Below are 16,541 nucleotides of genomic sequence, written 5' to 3'. Positions count from 1 at the left end.
TATATAAGCTCATTGCACTCTGGCTCATAAGCTTTCCATCGGCTCACAATTGTAAGAATTTCTTTCGATTTTTTTTTTTTTAAGAGGAAAAATGTTACAACGATGATTATTTTCATTCTTTGATCCGAATAAAAAAACGAATGAAAATTTTTTATGGGAATGCTATCAAACATTAAGAGGGGTAAAGGCCCAATTTGCTAAAACATATGCACGGTAATTGACATATTTAAAAACTTTTGAAGCACTCTAACTTTAAAAGGAAGAAAAATCAAGTCTCAAATCAGAGTCATTAAAGCACTAGCAGCAGCTTTCTTTTGATTTTTTTTAAGTTTAGGGTACAAAACTAGTTGTTGTTTCCCTATAAAAATATATTTTACAATAGCTTCACTTACCTTTCTCTATACTATTAAAATATTATTTCTTTACAAAATACAAATTCTTTACTTACCTTCACTTTTTTTCACAAAATTTCAATTCAATTCTTAATTAAAAACAAAAAGATGAAAGATGAGAGAGAAAATATAAATATTTATATATAAATATTTTTTGAAATATAAATATTTATATTAAAATAATGTATAAGACATCATTATTTATATTTATAATGTTCATATTGAGAAATATTGTAGCAATCATTAAGGGTTGGTTAAATGTAAAAAATCTCATATGAGTAGATTTTTGTGACTTTTGTGAAATTTTTTCTAAACATAAGGAAGGGGATGACATATAAGACATCTACTGCTAGTACTCTAAAAGCAAGTTGTCGAGTAGCAAAAAAAAAAAAAAGGGACTGATTCACAGCTAAAATTACCAAGAACACATCCCCTTCAAGCAGACAATTCTTAGAACCTGAACAATCTGCCAACCGAGTGGCAATGAGGGCGAATTTCTTTGGAAGATGACATAAGAAAAACACAAAAAAAAAAATCAATGAGGGAAGCCGTAGTCTGAGCCATGAAGCCAAGAAGATCACATCAGGAGTTGGTGAACTCTAAAAAAAGCCAACAGACTGAACCGGTAACCCACCTGCCGCAAAGACAAAAATCCAAATAGGTGGGTCTGTCACTCTCTCCCACCGACTCCAACCAATCCCCACCGTCAATCAACCCCCCATCGAACGGCCTAAATCCCACTCCCTATATACCAGCTTTGAGATCTGGAGCCCACCGCCATAAACAAATCAGAAATAATGTTATGATGGGAGCTTTCTCATTTTGTTTCCCATGAGCTCTCCAGTATTTTAGACTATGGAAATCATCACGATGGATTGCAAGTAAATATTTATAATAATTGTGTTGAATGATTAACAAAAGGGAGGGAGAGCTCATGAGGCTCACGAAAGGGGCTATCTCAGAGTAGCATTTTGCAGTTGAAAAACAATCAAGACCGTCTATTCCTACTAGATCTAAAGTCGTCCTCACTCTGTCCCATTACCTTTCTGCCTATAAATAGTGACCCTCCAAATTCTCGCAAAGAACTACATAGTCCCAATTGAGAGCAAGACACGGGGATAAGCCAGGACAAGTCAAAGGTCAGGTTGCTCTTAAATCAAACATCTGGGTTTTACAATTTTCATCTACATCATGGTTTTCCCAAGTTGTATTTGTGTTTAACTCCTTGATTGGTGCTTTAGTTCCTTGATTAAAGCTTATGTTTTTGTTTGTTTGTTTGTTTGTTTGTTCTTTTGGGCTGGAATTTGTAGTTGCTGGGTTATTATGCTTGGTTTTTGTGTTTATGTATTGGGATTTATGCTAGCAAAATCTCTGTTATAGGGTTCTGTAAGTGCTAGTGTCAATTACTTTGAAGCAGTTTAGTTCATCTGTACCATTAGTTTGGGTGGAAATAGTGCAACTTTGGTCCTTGGGCAACATTTGAGTAAATGTATGCTTATGGGGTTTTTTTTTTAAATTTTTTTATTGGTGTTAATTACATGAAAGGAAGGAAAAAAATTTGAGGCTTTTAATAACCAATTTTCTTATATGACTTGATAAGTTTATTGTTACTTTGTGATTTGTTTACGGTGAAAGTTGAGAGTTCTGATGGTTTCTCTGATCGTTTATATCAATTTATTGGGTTGGAAATGACAGTAGCTTAATGGGTTTTCCTTGTTATGTACCGACTTTAGAATCTATTTGCTCTTCCTCTCTCACATGTAAGATTCTGTCCAACTCTTTTTGATTTGCTTGGTTTGGGATTATGGGTCTTTAGTCGTGACGCTTTCTAGATTGGTGTTAAGAATGGCTCTTCCCAATTTGTGAAGAGCAGGATCATATTCTCATTCTAGTATACTTTCATTTTAATATAATTTGTTCCAGAAATGTGCGTGATACTTGGCTTGTTGGTGCTTCTCGACTTTTAAATTTTTGGATAATTTGTTAAGACACTGTGCTTAGATACTTGTATTTGTCCCTATAGTTTTCTTGGGTACTGCTCATTCACATGGTGACATATCTGTCTGTGATATTGCTCTTTGCAGCTTTGGCAAATTGGCATAATGGATACCTTCCTATTCACGTCTGAGTCTGTGAATGAGGGCCATCCCGATAAGCTCTGTGATCAGATATCTGATGCAGTGCTTGATGCCTGCCTTGAACATGACCCTGAGAGCAAGGTTGCCTGTGAGACTTGCACCAAGACCAACATGGTTATGGTCTTTGGAGAGATCACAACTAAATCCAATGTAGACTATGAGAAGATTGTACGAGACACATGCCGTACAATTGGATTTGTTTCTGATGATGTGGGACTTGATGCTGACAACTGCAAGGTTTTGGTTAACATTGAGCAGCAGAGCCCTGATATTGCTCAGGGTGTCCACGGTCATCTCACTAAGCGGCCTGAGGATATTGGTGCAGGTGACCAGGGTCACATGTTTGGATATGCTACGGATGAGACACCCGAGCTTATGCCTCTCAGCCACGTTCTGGCTACCAAGCTTGGTGCACGCCTCACTGAAGTTCGCAAGAATGGGACTTGCCCCTGGTTGAGACCTGATGGGAAAACGCAAGTCACTGTTGAATACTACAACGACCATGGTGCTATGGTCCCAGTACGTGTCCACACTGTTCTTATTTCCACACAGCATGATGAAACTGTTACCAATGACGAGATTGCTGCTGATCTCAAAGAGCATGTTATCAAGCCTGTCGTCCCGGAGAAGTACCTTGATGAGAAGACCATCTTCCATCTCAATCCATCCGGGCGTTTTGTCATTGGGGGGCCTCATGGGGATGCCGGTCTCACAGGCCGGAAAATCATCATTGATACTTATGGTGGATGGGGAGCCCACGGTGGTGGTGCCTTCTCTGGAAAGGACCCTACCAAGGTAGATAGGAGTGGAGCCTACATTGTTAGGCAGGCTGCAAAGAGCATTGTTGCTAATGGGCTTGCTCGGAGGTGCATTGTCCAGGTGTCATATGCTATTGGTGTTCCTGAGCCATTATCAGTATTTGTTGATACTTACGGCACTGGGAAGATTCCCGATAAGGAGATTCTGAAGATTGTGAAGGAAAGCTTTGATTTCAGGCCTGGGATGATTGCAATTAATTTGGATCTTAAGAGAGGTGGAAATGGGAGGTTCTTGAAGACAGCCGCTTATGGACACTTTGGAAGAGATGACCCTGACTTCACATGGGAGGTGGTGAAGCCTCTCAAGTGGGAGAAGCCCCTGGAGTAAAGCTATGCAGGTGATCAAGAATGTGCTTGGTCTTTGCAGCTTCTCTTGGATCGGGGAGTGCCTATTGTTTGATGGCCATGTTTTTTTTTTTCTTTATTAATTTTTTTTTGCTTTCTGTAATGTTCTTCTGCTGTCTTTGGCCATATATGGAGTTGAATCATAGTTGATGAAAACATGTGGAAGAAAGCTGCATCAATATCATTACTGGATTGCCAAATGAAAGAAGAGATCAGCTGCAGAGCAGCATCAATGTATTAATGTATTTGTTTGTGAACAACGAGATTCGGGTGATTGATCCATTTTCATTTTGTAATTCCTTACTTGTTCATTTCTCTCTTTCGATATTTCTTCTTGAGCCTAAACTTTTCATCCTGCTGACGGGCAAAATCTTGAGCTGCCAGCCAGTCTGCTGCTGAAAGATTTAGTTGATCATTAATCCCCTTTCTCCCCATCCGTCTGTATTTGCCCAGAAAAAAAAGAAAAGAAAAAACGTTTTCAACCGCTGACATTAGATCTCATAGTTTCCATCCAGGCATTTCTGGTATATGGCTAGTTTTTCATCACAATCTTACAGAATCTCTCTCAAGCTACCAGATACAATTTCTTCCACTTGATCAATTTATACATCATATCTTACAAAACATGAGAAATTTGCAGATCATCAATCAAGCACACTGATCAAGACATTACATGCAAACAAAAGGCTTGCTGGCTGCATACAACATCTCCATCCTCTACAGGGAGCCAAAGGTTTACCTACGCTGGAAGTTCAGCCGTCCTATAAAATATGCAAACAAGGAAGCAAAAACAAGGGGGAAGGCAATGAGAAGAACCGCCACAAGAGGTAAGCGATCATGGTGAAACCCAAAGTAATCTTTTAAGAAGGCGGCCACCGTTTTGGTTTCTCCAAACACCATGATCTCTGTATTTATATCTCCATATTGTGAAGTAAGCAAACCGTTCAGCGACCAAGATGTAGGAGTAAGATAATACATCCAGACCCACCACTTTGGAATTTGCTGCAAAGAGTAATACAACCTGCTCAGTTCAACACGTCAACTATACATTCAAAATGTTCGCACCCACATATACTTTATGGTCCACATTATTGACAAGTTTTGCAGGCATTTAGCAGCTTACCGGTTCAGGCATCAGAAAACCAGAAAACAGGTTGAAGATTGTGTAGAAGGCTGAGGACAAAATTCCAGCTATCATGAAGTTCGGCGTCATCGACACAAGTAGCATCCCCATATAATTGAAGTACAGCAATGAACAAAATATTGCATAGAAGTACCAGAAAACCTTATAAGCTGATCCATAATATCCAATCATTGGATATGTGATTATCACAAATATAGCAGTTTCGGTGAAAAGATAGGGAACTTCCACTATCACCTGCAAAATCAGTATTCAAAACTGTATAAGCCAAAAAAATACTAGCTAAACAAGAGGCCCCTGATCAAGATCTTAGGTTCCAATCTCACTCTCTCTCCTTTGGTGGATCAACAGTGATAGTAGGCTGCAGAAATAGAACTGATTGGTAGAAAAAGGGCGCAATGAGCTGCCTGTATTGCATGTGAGATGACTTATACTATCATTGTCAAAGATCTAGCAAGAAGCTAAGTGCTGAGATGATTCATACTATCCTGAAATCAAGTCTACAATAAAATTATACCTGTCCAATTGAATAAGCCCATGAAGAGTACATCCCTGAAAATCTTTCCCGGTACATAACGGTTCGCTCTGTTGCAACATGTTGTAGAACTGTTGTACAGTTATTTATACCCAAGAAGATCACAGCAGCATACATTGAACCGAATACATTGAATAAGTTCTGCTGGTTATTTCTAACAGATAAAAAAAAAAAAAAGTTAGTTCTTTGCAAAACTCTACAACTCACAATGCATAACATTATTTAGACAAGATAAAGAAGACCAGTAATTTCTCATGTGATAACATTTTTCTACAAGAAAAAAAAAAAGAAGTTAAAAAATATAAAAACTCACAATTTTTTTCCTTGGTTCCAATATAATGCCCCAAATATTAAAGCTGTTACAAACGAATGCATGATCCGCATCAAGTTGTATGCAGGATTCCTCCAATAAGACAAATGCTGTTTCCATAGGCAAGATTTGATTTGTCCCCAACCATTTTGTGAAAAGCGGGTAGGAAAATGCAGATCTCTTGAACCAAGAGGTGGAGTGCTCAACTGCCTCACAAGCTCTTTGTTGTTCCTGCAAATGGGGTAATAGTAGGAGTCATATCCAAGATTTGAAAGATGGCAATACAGGTCATATGAAGATCACTCATCTTGAGGACAATAATATGATTTGCATCTTTTGATCATATTATCTGACATCCGGAATAAGCTATGCTAGAAATGCTGCTACATCTTACTTTTGAAATAGCAACACTTTATTTGACATTATACAAGACAACCAATGACAGTTGCAGTTGAACACAGCATGCAACTCACTCATATAAAGTAGATTCCCTGTATTTCTGGGCAAAATCTACACCAAGTACAGCTTCTGCAGATATAGAAGTGACCTCTAACATCCACGTTGCTGGATTATAATTATCTCTAATCTTTGGAACTCCCGAAATACCCTGTCAGAGTAAAAGTTGATTAAAATGAAGATTTATCAACTGAACCACTCAAAGTAAGTAGTATTACCATACAAGAATGAACGCAGGAAAAAGGAAGTATATACATGTATTCTTACAGCAAACTGACCTCAAAATATTCTATAACCCTACTTGAATGCTGTCCTAATGGTCCAGAGTATATCATGTGTCCACCAGTTTTTAGAAGGATTAGCTGCAAAAGAGAAAAAAAGGCTTGAGCTAAATAACTCTTCCAAGATTAGATAACAAGAAAAATGTTGCCTATACTACATTGTTTCTCATTTTCACTTTTTGATAGTAGGCTGGAATGAACCTCACAAGTTCATACTCTGGTTGCACCACAACAGAGTACATTATTTCCTCCATTGCATCCAAAATCCAAACTTCCTAGACTGTTTCTTTATCTCTTTAGTAGTCATGCTACTAGTGAAATCAACAGCACTTCCAGAAGCAACAGAATAGCTTCTTCTTGGTTTCAAAAGTAAATTCTAGTCACAATTTTTCTTTTAAAATGCTCAGAAATTGGTTTTTCACCTCATCAAATGATTCAAATATGTCAATACTAGGTTGGTGGACAGTACAAACAATTGTTCTTCCTGTATCAGCTACATTCTTCACTGCTCGCATCACAATTGCAGCTGCTCTTGCATCCAAACCCGTTGTTGGTTCATCCATGAAGATAACAGAGGGGTTGGCAACAAACTCCACAGCTATTGTAAGCCGCTTACGCTGCTCTGTTGATAGACCACTAACTCCAGTTACTCCTACTAAGGCATCCTTTATTTCATCAAGCTCAATGGTCTCCAGGACTTCATCCACAAATTCCTACAAGACATGCCACGGCAATTTCCACAAATTATTATCCCAACAATGATTATAAAACCAAACCTGACTTAATGTCTGTCAGTACATGGAGATCTTACAGCTTTAGTTTTTGAGTCTATCTCAGGAGATAAACGGAGCCAAGCAGAAAAGATCACCGATTCTTCTACAGTGATTTGAGGAGAATGTATATCAGTTTGCTCACAGTAACCAGATATCCTAGCAAACGTTTCTTGAACCTTGGGATACCCTCCAATCTTTGTTTGCCCTTCGATATAGCCACCGGTCTTTCTTCCTGCTAGAACATCCAGAAGAGTTGTTTTCCCAGCTCCACTGACACCCATTAATGCTGTAAGAACACCAGGCCTCAATGCACCGGTAATATCAGAAAGAAGTTGGAGTTTTTTGTTGGTGAATCCCCTTTCCCTCATTTCCTGGTAGCCGAAAAGGAAAAAGAAGAATAAAATGAGAGGATATTAGTGCAGTGTTATGTGAATGGTTATCAATTAACCAACCACCAGAAAGTTATATGAAGTTAAATGTGATTACCAAGGGGGAGTCAACATAGTATTGCACTTCTTGAAACACTACTGTTAAGGGTGTAAAAGGTAAGACCATCCTGCCTGTGAGTTAAGGCAAGGCACTCATTAAATGGCCGAGAAATTTATCTAAACAAACATAGATAGATAATAATCTGAAGAGCAAGAAAATTGATCTAACCTTTATTTGGTTCCATATTAGTATGTGGAGGAAAATTTCTAGATTTTTTGTCCACATGGGCATCATGGTGTGAATCTTCACTTCCTTGAATTTTGGAGAGCTTTTCATGCGAAATAATAGCACGAGATGATCCAGGAGCTGATGTTTATTAAACGAGAATGGATCAGCATGTATTGTCACCTTGCTATTTAAGTTCAAATATAATAACGATAATGAACTTACACTTCAAGAAACTTAAGGCCAGGATGTATCCAATGTTGAAAGCTAATGCAAATCCAAATAAGGCACCAACTGATATCCAATATAGGTTTCCATTAAAGTTTAGTCCTCGACTTTCAAGTATTTCTAGCCCTATTGTAATGTTTGTGGACAACATCTACAGATAAGAAAGGAAATCAAATTTAAGTGGTAAGGCAATGGATAAGGAACGAATAATGCATGCCATAAGATACACACCTTCTGCCATCTTGGGGCAAGAAATTCATTTACAGAAAGGCCTATCTCTCCATACGTCAGGGGAGAAACCCAGAAGCCCCACTTCAACCAAACAGGTATAGAAGCTGCAATCAACAACACATCTCAGTTTGTCCTTTCAACTGAATCTCTTATAATTGGATTGACAAAAAGAGTTAAACCTTACATTTTTTGATGATGAAGCCGCCAAATGTTACGAGAAGTAATATTGCAAAACTAGCAGCTGTCATCGAAGCATTATTATTCTGAAATACCGAGGCCAGGAAACGGAACATGGATAATGAAGATAAGTGCACTGCAAAAAGTAGAACAAACTGGCGGAAGAACCTAAAAACCAGCAAATGATTAAAGAGTCACAACTAACAGAATTTGACAATGCTGCTGCACTTAACATTCCTAATATTGGACAGCAACGTAAGTATATGCTAACTTCATTTGTCTTTGTCAGACAACATAGATAAAGTAAACCCTGACTTGCATAAAAAGTTTTCCAACAAAAATAAAATAAAGGAACAAATAAATATACATATTTTCGTGTCAAACTCACCTCTGGGCCTCAGGAGTATACCCAATAACATAATATGTAAGAGTTGTCCAAACTATAGAGTCCACAAATGAAAGAGGAATCTTTAGAAGACTTGCTGGAATAGCATAAGCCCAAGCTGGGTAGAAACACATTGCTTTCTGTTTGTAGAAAACTTCAAGCCTTTGAATAGTCATGGACAACTCTGGGATCCCATTAACAAGAAAGATGATAAGAGCAAAAAACAGGGCACCCATATAGTAATTTGCATGAGTAACATCAACATCCATGCGAGTCCGTAAAAATACAGTCATCGTGATACATGCAACAATAGTAACCTGCAGATAGAAATAGCAAAACATGTTTTAGATTTTGCAGGGCCTTTGACAAAGTAAATAAAGAATTGTGATAGGAAGAATGAGCATATGTTTTAATGCCCCAACCCGGGAAAAAAATAAGCATAAAGGATCGGGGAACATCTACAAAAGTACAAATCATCTTAACCTGAGTTGTTTTGAATATATAGATAAAAGAACTCCTTTTCATGAGAAGAAGTTCCCTTGACGCACAAGCTCTAAAAAGTTCCCATTTAGAAAGAGAATATGGACTAAAGGAAAGAGCATTTTGATGGCTTTGGGATTTATCATATGGCTCTGAGAGCTCCTCATCTAGCTTCTTTCCATAAGGAGACTCCTTGAACTTCCTAGAGAACATGTCAACTGAAACATAACTGTAAGGTACTTCTGTGCGATGCCAGTATTGTGCTTGATCTTTTCTAGAGATAACCTGCATAAACACAGGATGAAGTAGTTCTTTTGAACAAATGAAAGTTTAAAAGAAAACAATTGTAAGCTGCTGCTATGTTCTTACCTCTTGGACAAAATCAGCAACCCCTTTCCTCTCAGGACACCTAAAACCGCAATCCTCAAAATACTCTAGAACATGATCACGTGGACCATGATACACAATCTTTCCTCCTGACATTAAAATGAGGTCATCAAAAAGATCAAAGGTTTCTGGTGCTGGCTGAAGAAGCGAAACCAGTACTGTAGCATCTGTGATATGCACCAGCTGCTGAAGACAAGTAACAACTTGAAATGCAGTGGAACTATCTAACCCATTTGTGATTTCATCCATTAACAGAGCTTTTGTAGGACCTACAATCATCTCCCCTGAAAAAAAAAAAAAAAGTCAAACTCATAATAGTCAAAATCTAACCTGGGATTGGATATTATTCAAATTACCTGTAGTCAATCTCTTTTTCTGACCACCAGATATGCCTCTTCTCAATGCATCTCCAACTAGAGTGTCAGCACAGATATCAAGTCCAAGGATCTGAGAAGCCAAGTTAGCAATGGACATAAACTGGTGAGGTAGTTGTCCATATATTACGAATTACAGAGCAAAAGTTTGCTTTCAGCTTTGTTAAAAGAGAATGACCTTTAGTATGTAGTCTGTTTGAATTGTGCTTTTTAGTCCTTCAACAGAAATTGCCTGTCCAAACAAATATTTCATCAATATTACAACATTACCTTCCCAACAAAATAATATGACATCATGCAAAATGCTTTATGTATATTGACTCTACAAAACTTTGACAGTTTTAAAACTATAACAATCTGATTTCAATCAATACACTCCACTAACTATAATACCTTCATGTAAGTGTCTATATCTGGATCCGGAACAATTCCAGCTTCCTTCTCCCTTTTACCGATTTCCATCATAATCTCTTAATTAGACCAAAAATAAACGGTGATATTATTATCAGCTCTCTTGTGCATATATAGGGTGTCTATAACTAAATCATTTCCAAAGTGAACTCTAAGGAAAACTTACCTGCCCGGCTTCCGACACCCTGACAACGGGCTGAAAAGTCCAGTGTTTCCCTCACAGTCATGACAGGAATGTGCACGTCATTTTGGCTAATATAAGCTGAAGTCTTTTGTGGAACAAACTCTTCTAGTTTGTATCCATTATAGGAAATTTCCCCAGTAAGCTATTAGACAAAAACAGATAGATAATACAATGCTCAGTAAGACTGCAAACTAAAGTAGCTCCCAACCAAAAATTAATCTCTCTAAAATGTATATACAGTATGCTAGATATAATCTAGCTGAATTCAATATATAAAATAAGGAGATTGGCATATTATTTAACTCTATAATTTATGATTTCAAGACCTAAATAGGTATTTCTTTGAGATCTTCTTGACTTTTTCAATCATCATCTTCCAAGTCTGCATCACAAGTTATAGCTTCAAACTATCCCAATTAATGATCATATATGATCTTAATCAGGCTGATAATAGATGCATTCAAGTATTATTGAAGCGTAAAACCTTGAGAGATTGATCTAGATTCCCTGACAGAGCCTTTAAAAGGGAGGTCTTCCCACAACCTGGGGGCCCAAGCAGTAGAGTTACCCTGCAGAAAGGTAAGGCTATGTAAATACACTTCCATCCCAAAAAAAAAAAATTATGAGGATGTTCTCAAATCTTAAAAATATAATGCAGGGTCCTCCAAGAGTCCTTAAAACACTGATCCAAATCACTAGACCAATCTGGTTTCATTTTAGTTTAATTTCTTTTAATAATTTCAAGATTCAATTATTGCAAATTTCATCAACTTTTCTTTGAACTTGTACAAATTATTGGACAATCAAGAAACATCATTTCATCAAAGCACACAGCTAGAATGGGGATCGTGAGAAGGATGGCAGGAACAAGAAATGATAGAACTGAAATGACTGCATGCATGAGAAGCTGAATCCAGCAATCAGTAGGAAGATGAGAAGGTCAGACAAGCTAAACACAATGAAATGTCCACTGACTTGGTCAAAGGTCAAGCCTTCAAGGCACTAAAAGGGCAAGGAAAAAACTAAAATAAAAAATGGTTGACCAAGAAAAGGCAATAACTATATATAATATTGAGTTAAATTAAGCAGAGTTAACTTGGATAAAGCTTTACCTTCCGGGCTTGATGATACCACTAACGTCATTGATGATGTTTATCTTGGCTTGACGTGACTTTGAACCTGGCAGCTTAGCGCAGTCCTGTCAAACAAGCAAAATATATTTTATATATATATATATATATATATATTGAAAATATTTCAACAATTTCTGGACCATATATGTTCTAGACCGCACAACCAAGAACTGCATGGCCTAGATTGCTTAAATCCTTGTTGAGAGTTACTTATATTGGTATTTATCAAATAAAGTGTTATATAAGTAAAGTGTTATTTGATAAATACCAATATAAGTAACTCTCAACAAGGATTTAAGCAATCTAGGCCATGCAGTTCTTGGTTGTGCGGTCTAGAACATATATAGTCCAGAAATTGTTGAACTATTTTCAATATATATATATATATATATATATATATATATTATTTTGTGTCTTAAGAATGTTTTAAATGGAAGGTTTTAAAAAGCATTGAATGAAAGTTGTTCCACATTAGAAAGATTGAAGATTTTGTTGGCATTTATAAGTTCCAACAAATTTAAGCTGTTAAATGAACTATGTTAGGGTACACCCTAATACATGTTACCGTACGGTGCAAGGCACCGGACGCATATGCGCTTGGCTTGCCTTTAGGGCGCTAGTGGCGCCATGATGGCGCACTTAGCACGAAGCATCGAAGTGATCTGTGACAATTCATTTTTGGATGGTCAAGATCGTTCAATCTAGTAGTTTGATCTAAACATAGGATGCTTCTTAAGTAGATCCAGTAGTTGGATGATTATTTAATCTAACGGTCAGATTTAAGTGCCAGTTGAATTATCAGTTTATAGCAGTTTAATTTTTCGAAATTCAAAACAGCAGTTTAATCTTCGAAATTCAAAATAGTAGATTTATTTTGAAATTCGAAATTATCTGAGAATAGATATTAATTATCTATGACAATTCAATTATCTTTAATATCTTTGTTTGAATTTAAAAAATAATAATAATAATAATTAAGCATTATCCTTCTATTTATTATCTCTGATTAGAATAGAAAATCTGAAGGTATTTTTGGGTTTTAACTTCGTTTGTGCATAACGCAGTTATTATACAAAAGTTTTTGAGCTACACTGTATCCTAAAATTTGCTGTAAACCCTGTTGCATACCAATTCTAGTGGGGGCAAATATTTTCTTAAGGAAAATGACGTTGTAACAAACCTTAGGAGCATTTTCGTTTTCTGTATTTTTCCTATTTGTATAATAGAAATCAATTGACAAAGTCAATGATGATTGATGAAGCTCCAAAAATGGAACTACTTACAGAGAGCATGCTTTTAACAGTATTCCAGAGTGTTGGAAGGGGCTTGCCGTGTACTACTTCACACTCTGCTTCCACCCGCAGATTTTTGTATCTCACTTCCACAGCGGGCAATTTTACACCAACTCTACAAAACAATTTGTACATGCATGGACAAAGAAGAAATGAAAGTCAAAGGCTAGCTTCAAAAGAAGCAATGAAAGTAGTCAAAGGCTTACTTGTCTATTCGGTTTCTAATTTTTCGCAGCAATCGAAGGTTGTCATTCTCAATGTGTTTGATGAGCTTCTCTATGAACACATGCCGTTCTAGAGCTCCAAGCTTGGTAACATCGATCACCTGTTTTCCTGCATTATCAGTACCACCAGCATCCTCATCATCCTTATCAAATAAGGATGATCTCAGCCGGTCATATGTAGGCAATCTCTCAATTGCAGCCCACTCCAAAGCATATTGATCAGCTTCAGCATCACCCTTCGTAGAACTCAATCCGGAGCTGCTTCGGAAACTTGAGGTATGACGCCGGAAAGATGATCTAATGCTTCTTCCTATCTCCGCCAACTCAACTCTCAATGACTCTATCTCGTCTGTGCCAACCATCTGAGCCATTTTTTGATGAGCTTGAAGAGCTTCAAACTTGCAAGAAAGAGGTATATATAGAAATATATAGATATGCAAGGCCTTTTTTGATGAAGGATGACGCACTCTCTTTCTTCATTGCCAAGGAAGTTGAATGGATGGGTATAAAATATAAATGTATGAGTTGACAAGCGAATCTGTGAGATACAGAGAGTTCATAACAATATGAACAGAGAGAGAGAGAGAGTGATGTTTCTGTTGTTGATATATTCAAGCTTCATCTATCTAAACAAATCCTTTTCAAGATTCAGAATATTACTTATTTAATCTATAATCAAGGGGTTGACTTTACATGGAAGCTAGCTCTTTTCCATCTATATATGTAAATGGTAGATACACATATATGCATGCATCATCAAAGAAGGTATAGAATTGCACATGTTTAGGCCAATTCATATTTGTTGATGTGTTTTCTAGTTCAGGAATTTGCTACCCTTCCCTGTACGACAATGAGGTTCCTGCAAAACGAGGGTAACATCAAAGGATCTCTAGTTGGGGCCAAAGACTCTCCGATACTTAAGTTAGCATCTTTGCTTATGATATCAAAAGAGTAATAGAAAATTTGTTCTAATGACCCGATGTCTGTATGAAGGATACTGGAAACATGAGAAAATGTATGTGGAGTCTCTAGGAGAGAGAGAGACATGAGTGAGGGTCCAAAGAGAGGGAGATGAGTTCCCCTGTGTGAATTGAACCATCTTCAAAGAGAGAGAGACGTGAGGAAGAGGTTTCTGAAGTATCTGGGAGAAAGATTTGTAGGAGAGGAGGAAGAGCCCCGAGAAAAGGTCCCCCTTGCCTCCTTTATTCTCAAATACAAAAAATGGTATGCACACGTATCATAAGGTGAGTGGGTGATCGGCCTGATGACATATTGTACCATGGTGAGATATTTTCTCCCCAACAATATTTATGGTATACCTGTATTCTTGCATATATATTCTATAAGAAGTAGTATGTAAACTCTCGGACATGACATTTAAAATTATCATTAAATCTAAAATTTAATAGTGCTATATATGTATTATTAGGTAAAGTCCATGTGTGCAATATAGTATAGCTGTAATTAAAAAAAATATTGAGAGGCTTTTGGGTCATTTTAATAGTGTTAATTAAAATTAAAAAAAAAAAAAAAAAAGATGGTGTCTGACACGTGGTGGGGGATGACTCACCACTTTGCTCTTTTCCTTGAGTTGAGAATTTCGGCAGCCTGGGTTCATTCCAGCGTCTGCACGTGGCCAATTTTTTTTTTTTTTAGAAAAAAAAATTGAAGAATAGAGATATTAAAAGGAAATTTAAATTTGAAGTGTTAGCACTAAATTTGAGGTATTAGCACTAAATGCCAAATTTGAGGCATTAACTCCAAATTTAGGATGATCGAATCCCTTTTGGATGATACAATCCTTAAAGGATTAACCTTTCACCCCTAGATTTTAGTTTTGAATTCAAAAACAAGTTTTGAGGCATTAAAAATTAAATACTAGCTTATAAAAATTTAACTAACAATATATATATATATATATATATATATATATATATATATGTCCTACGCTAGAGGCAGCCGCATAGCAGGACTCCTTTCCCTTTGGTTGGTAGCAGCAAGTAGAAACCAAAACAGAGTAAAAGAAACAAGATAGAGAGAAAAAAGAGAGAGAGGGAAAGAAGAGGGGAAAAAAAAGAAAAGAAAAGAAAGAGTCCATGAGAGTTAGAGAAAGAAGGGGCCGGGAGATTAACATGATCGGCTTTACAGCTAAAACCACTGCATCGTGGTCCATGGGTTGCTGAGCCAATGTCTCTGCAGAAACGGGCGTTGTTTGAGACTTATTCAAACAGAGAGTTTTATAAGAACTCTTTCGATCACTATTGTCGGCAATTTTGCCGTGTCTAGCTAGCACTGATAGCCCATTTTATGCATTAGAAATTTCAAGCATATATATATATAACATGAATAATAAAACAATCCAGGAATTAAGGAGGACAAGAAGAAATTGGATCATACATGAACGTCGTGCATCATTACCCACCCTCTCGCGCCTCAGCTTTCGCTTTAGTGGACTAAAAATAGCCAATGGGATGGGATGATTGGATGAGTTAAATAAATATTACTTGGTTGGCAAGATTCCTTTTACTCATGCAGCAACAATGAGAATTAAAATGGCATACTTTGGTCGTTCCAAAAGCAGTAGTTTTACTGGCTAAGCAACATAATATAATAATCTATAAGAGATCTGGTAGAATAGTCCTTATATATATATATATATATATATATATATACGGGGAAGGGGAATGGGGGTAAGCAACATAATATAATAATCTATAAGATCGGCTAGAGTAGTCATTATCTAACATATTCCCCAAGTACCTTGTTTTCATACTGCTGCCAACTTCTCTCTCTGTGCACTGTGCACATATAGAAAATTCGAATCACAAAACGACTAAAACGATTTATATGGCTATTTGATGATTTATATAGCTAGTCTTGGTGCATTTCAATATTAAAAATGATTTTTCTTTTTTCATGAGAGAGGGTATCCGAGGCTTCGCCTTGATTCCACACGGGTTGGGTAAAGTTAGCACGAGCTTTCACTTGTGGGCGTGACTTAAAAGATTTATTAATTTGCATTCATGGAAAATAAAAACAACAATATTTTATTTAGAGATGAATAAATGTGACATAAACTAAGTACGGCTTGACCCATTAGGTTTCAGGTCAACTAGGATAAAAAAAAAAAAAAACTTAATAATGTAAATTTGAAATTCACGTCCAAATGAGTTAAGGGCCTCGTCCAAACGA

General features: G+C 36.9%; 2 protein-coding genes across 3 annotated transcripts; one reads left to right on the top strand and one right to left on the bottom strand.

Annotated features, from left to right (window-relative positions):
- Positions 1-1,432: 1,432 nt before the first annotated feature.
- LOC132171832 (S-adenosylmethionine synthase 4) lies at positions 1,433-4,004 on the top strand. 2 transcript variants are annotated; one of them, XM_059583236.2, is made up of 2 exons: positions 1,433-1,531; positions 2,477-4,004. In XM_059583236.2, the coding sequence occupies exon 2, from the start codon at positions 2,495-2,497 to the stop codon at positions 3,674-3,676; it is 1,182 nt and encodes a 393-aa protein (XP_059439219.1). In that variant the 5' UTR covers positions 1,433-1,531; positions 2,477-2,494; the 3' UTR covers positions 3,677-4,004. The 2 variants fall into 2 exon arrangements, with proteins under 2 accessions (XP_059439219.1, XP_059439220.1); XM_059583237.2 differs by having other exon boundaries at positions 1,467-1,536.
- A 350-nt stretch (positions 4,005-4,354) lies between these two features.
- On the bottom strand, positions 4,355-13,735 carry LOC132170737 (pleiotropic drug resistance protein 3-like). Its single transcript, XM_059581823.2, has 24 exons — positions 13,332-13,735; positions 13,117-13,240; positions 11,813-11,898; positions 11,185-11,269; positions 10,683-10,842; positions 10,499-10,575; positions 10,284-10,337; positions 10,088-10,178; positions 9,714-10,015; positions 9,348-9,629; positions 8,868-9,181; positions 8,487-8,647; positions 8,303-8,406; positions 8,069-8,222; positions 7,847-7,984; positions 7,676-7,749; positions 7,228-7,560; positions 6,839-7,129; positions 6,414-6,497; positions 6,153-6,286; positions 5,683-5,910; positions 5,352-5,523; positions 4,817-5,071; positions 4,355-4,695 (listed from the first exon to the last, which is right to left on the bottom strand). Exons 1-24 carry the CDS (start codon positions 13,718-13,720, stop codon positions 4,429-4,431), a joined length of 4,359 nt encoding a protein of 1,452 aa, XP_059437806.2. The 5' UTR covers positions 13,721-13,735; the 3' UTR covers positions 4,355-4,428.
- Between the last annotated feature and the right edge of the window lie 2,806 nt (positions 13,736-16,541).

Source organism: Corylus avellana, chromosome 1, assembly GCF_965113065.1.
Source record: "Corylus avellana chromosome 1, dhCorAvel1.hap1.2, whole genome shotgun sequence".
Classification (NCBI taxonomy): domain Eukaryota; kingdom Viridiplantae; phylum Streptophyta; class Magnoliopsida; order Fagales; family Betulaceae; genus Corylus; species Corylus avellana.
The sequence above is the reverse complement of the archived record's forward strand: the minus strand, read 5'-3'. Positions and strand labels throughout refer to the sequence as shown.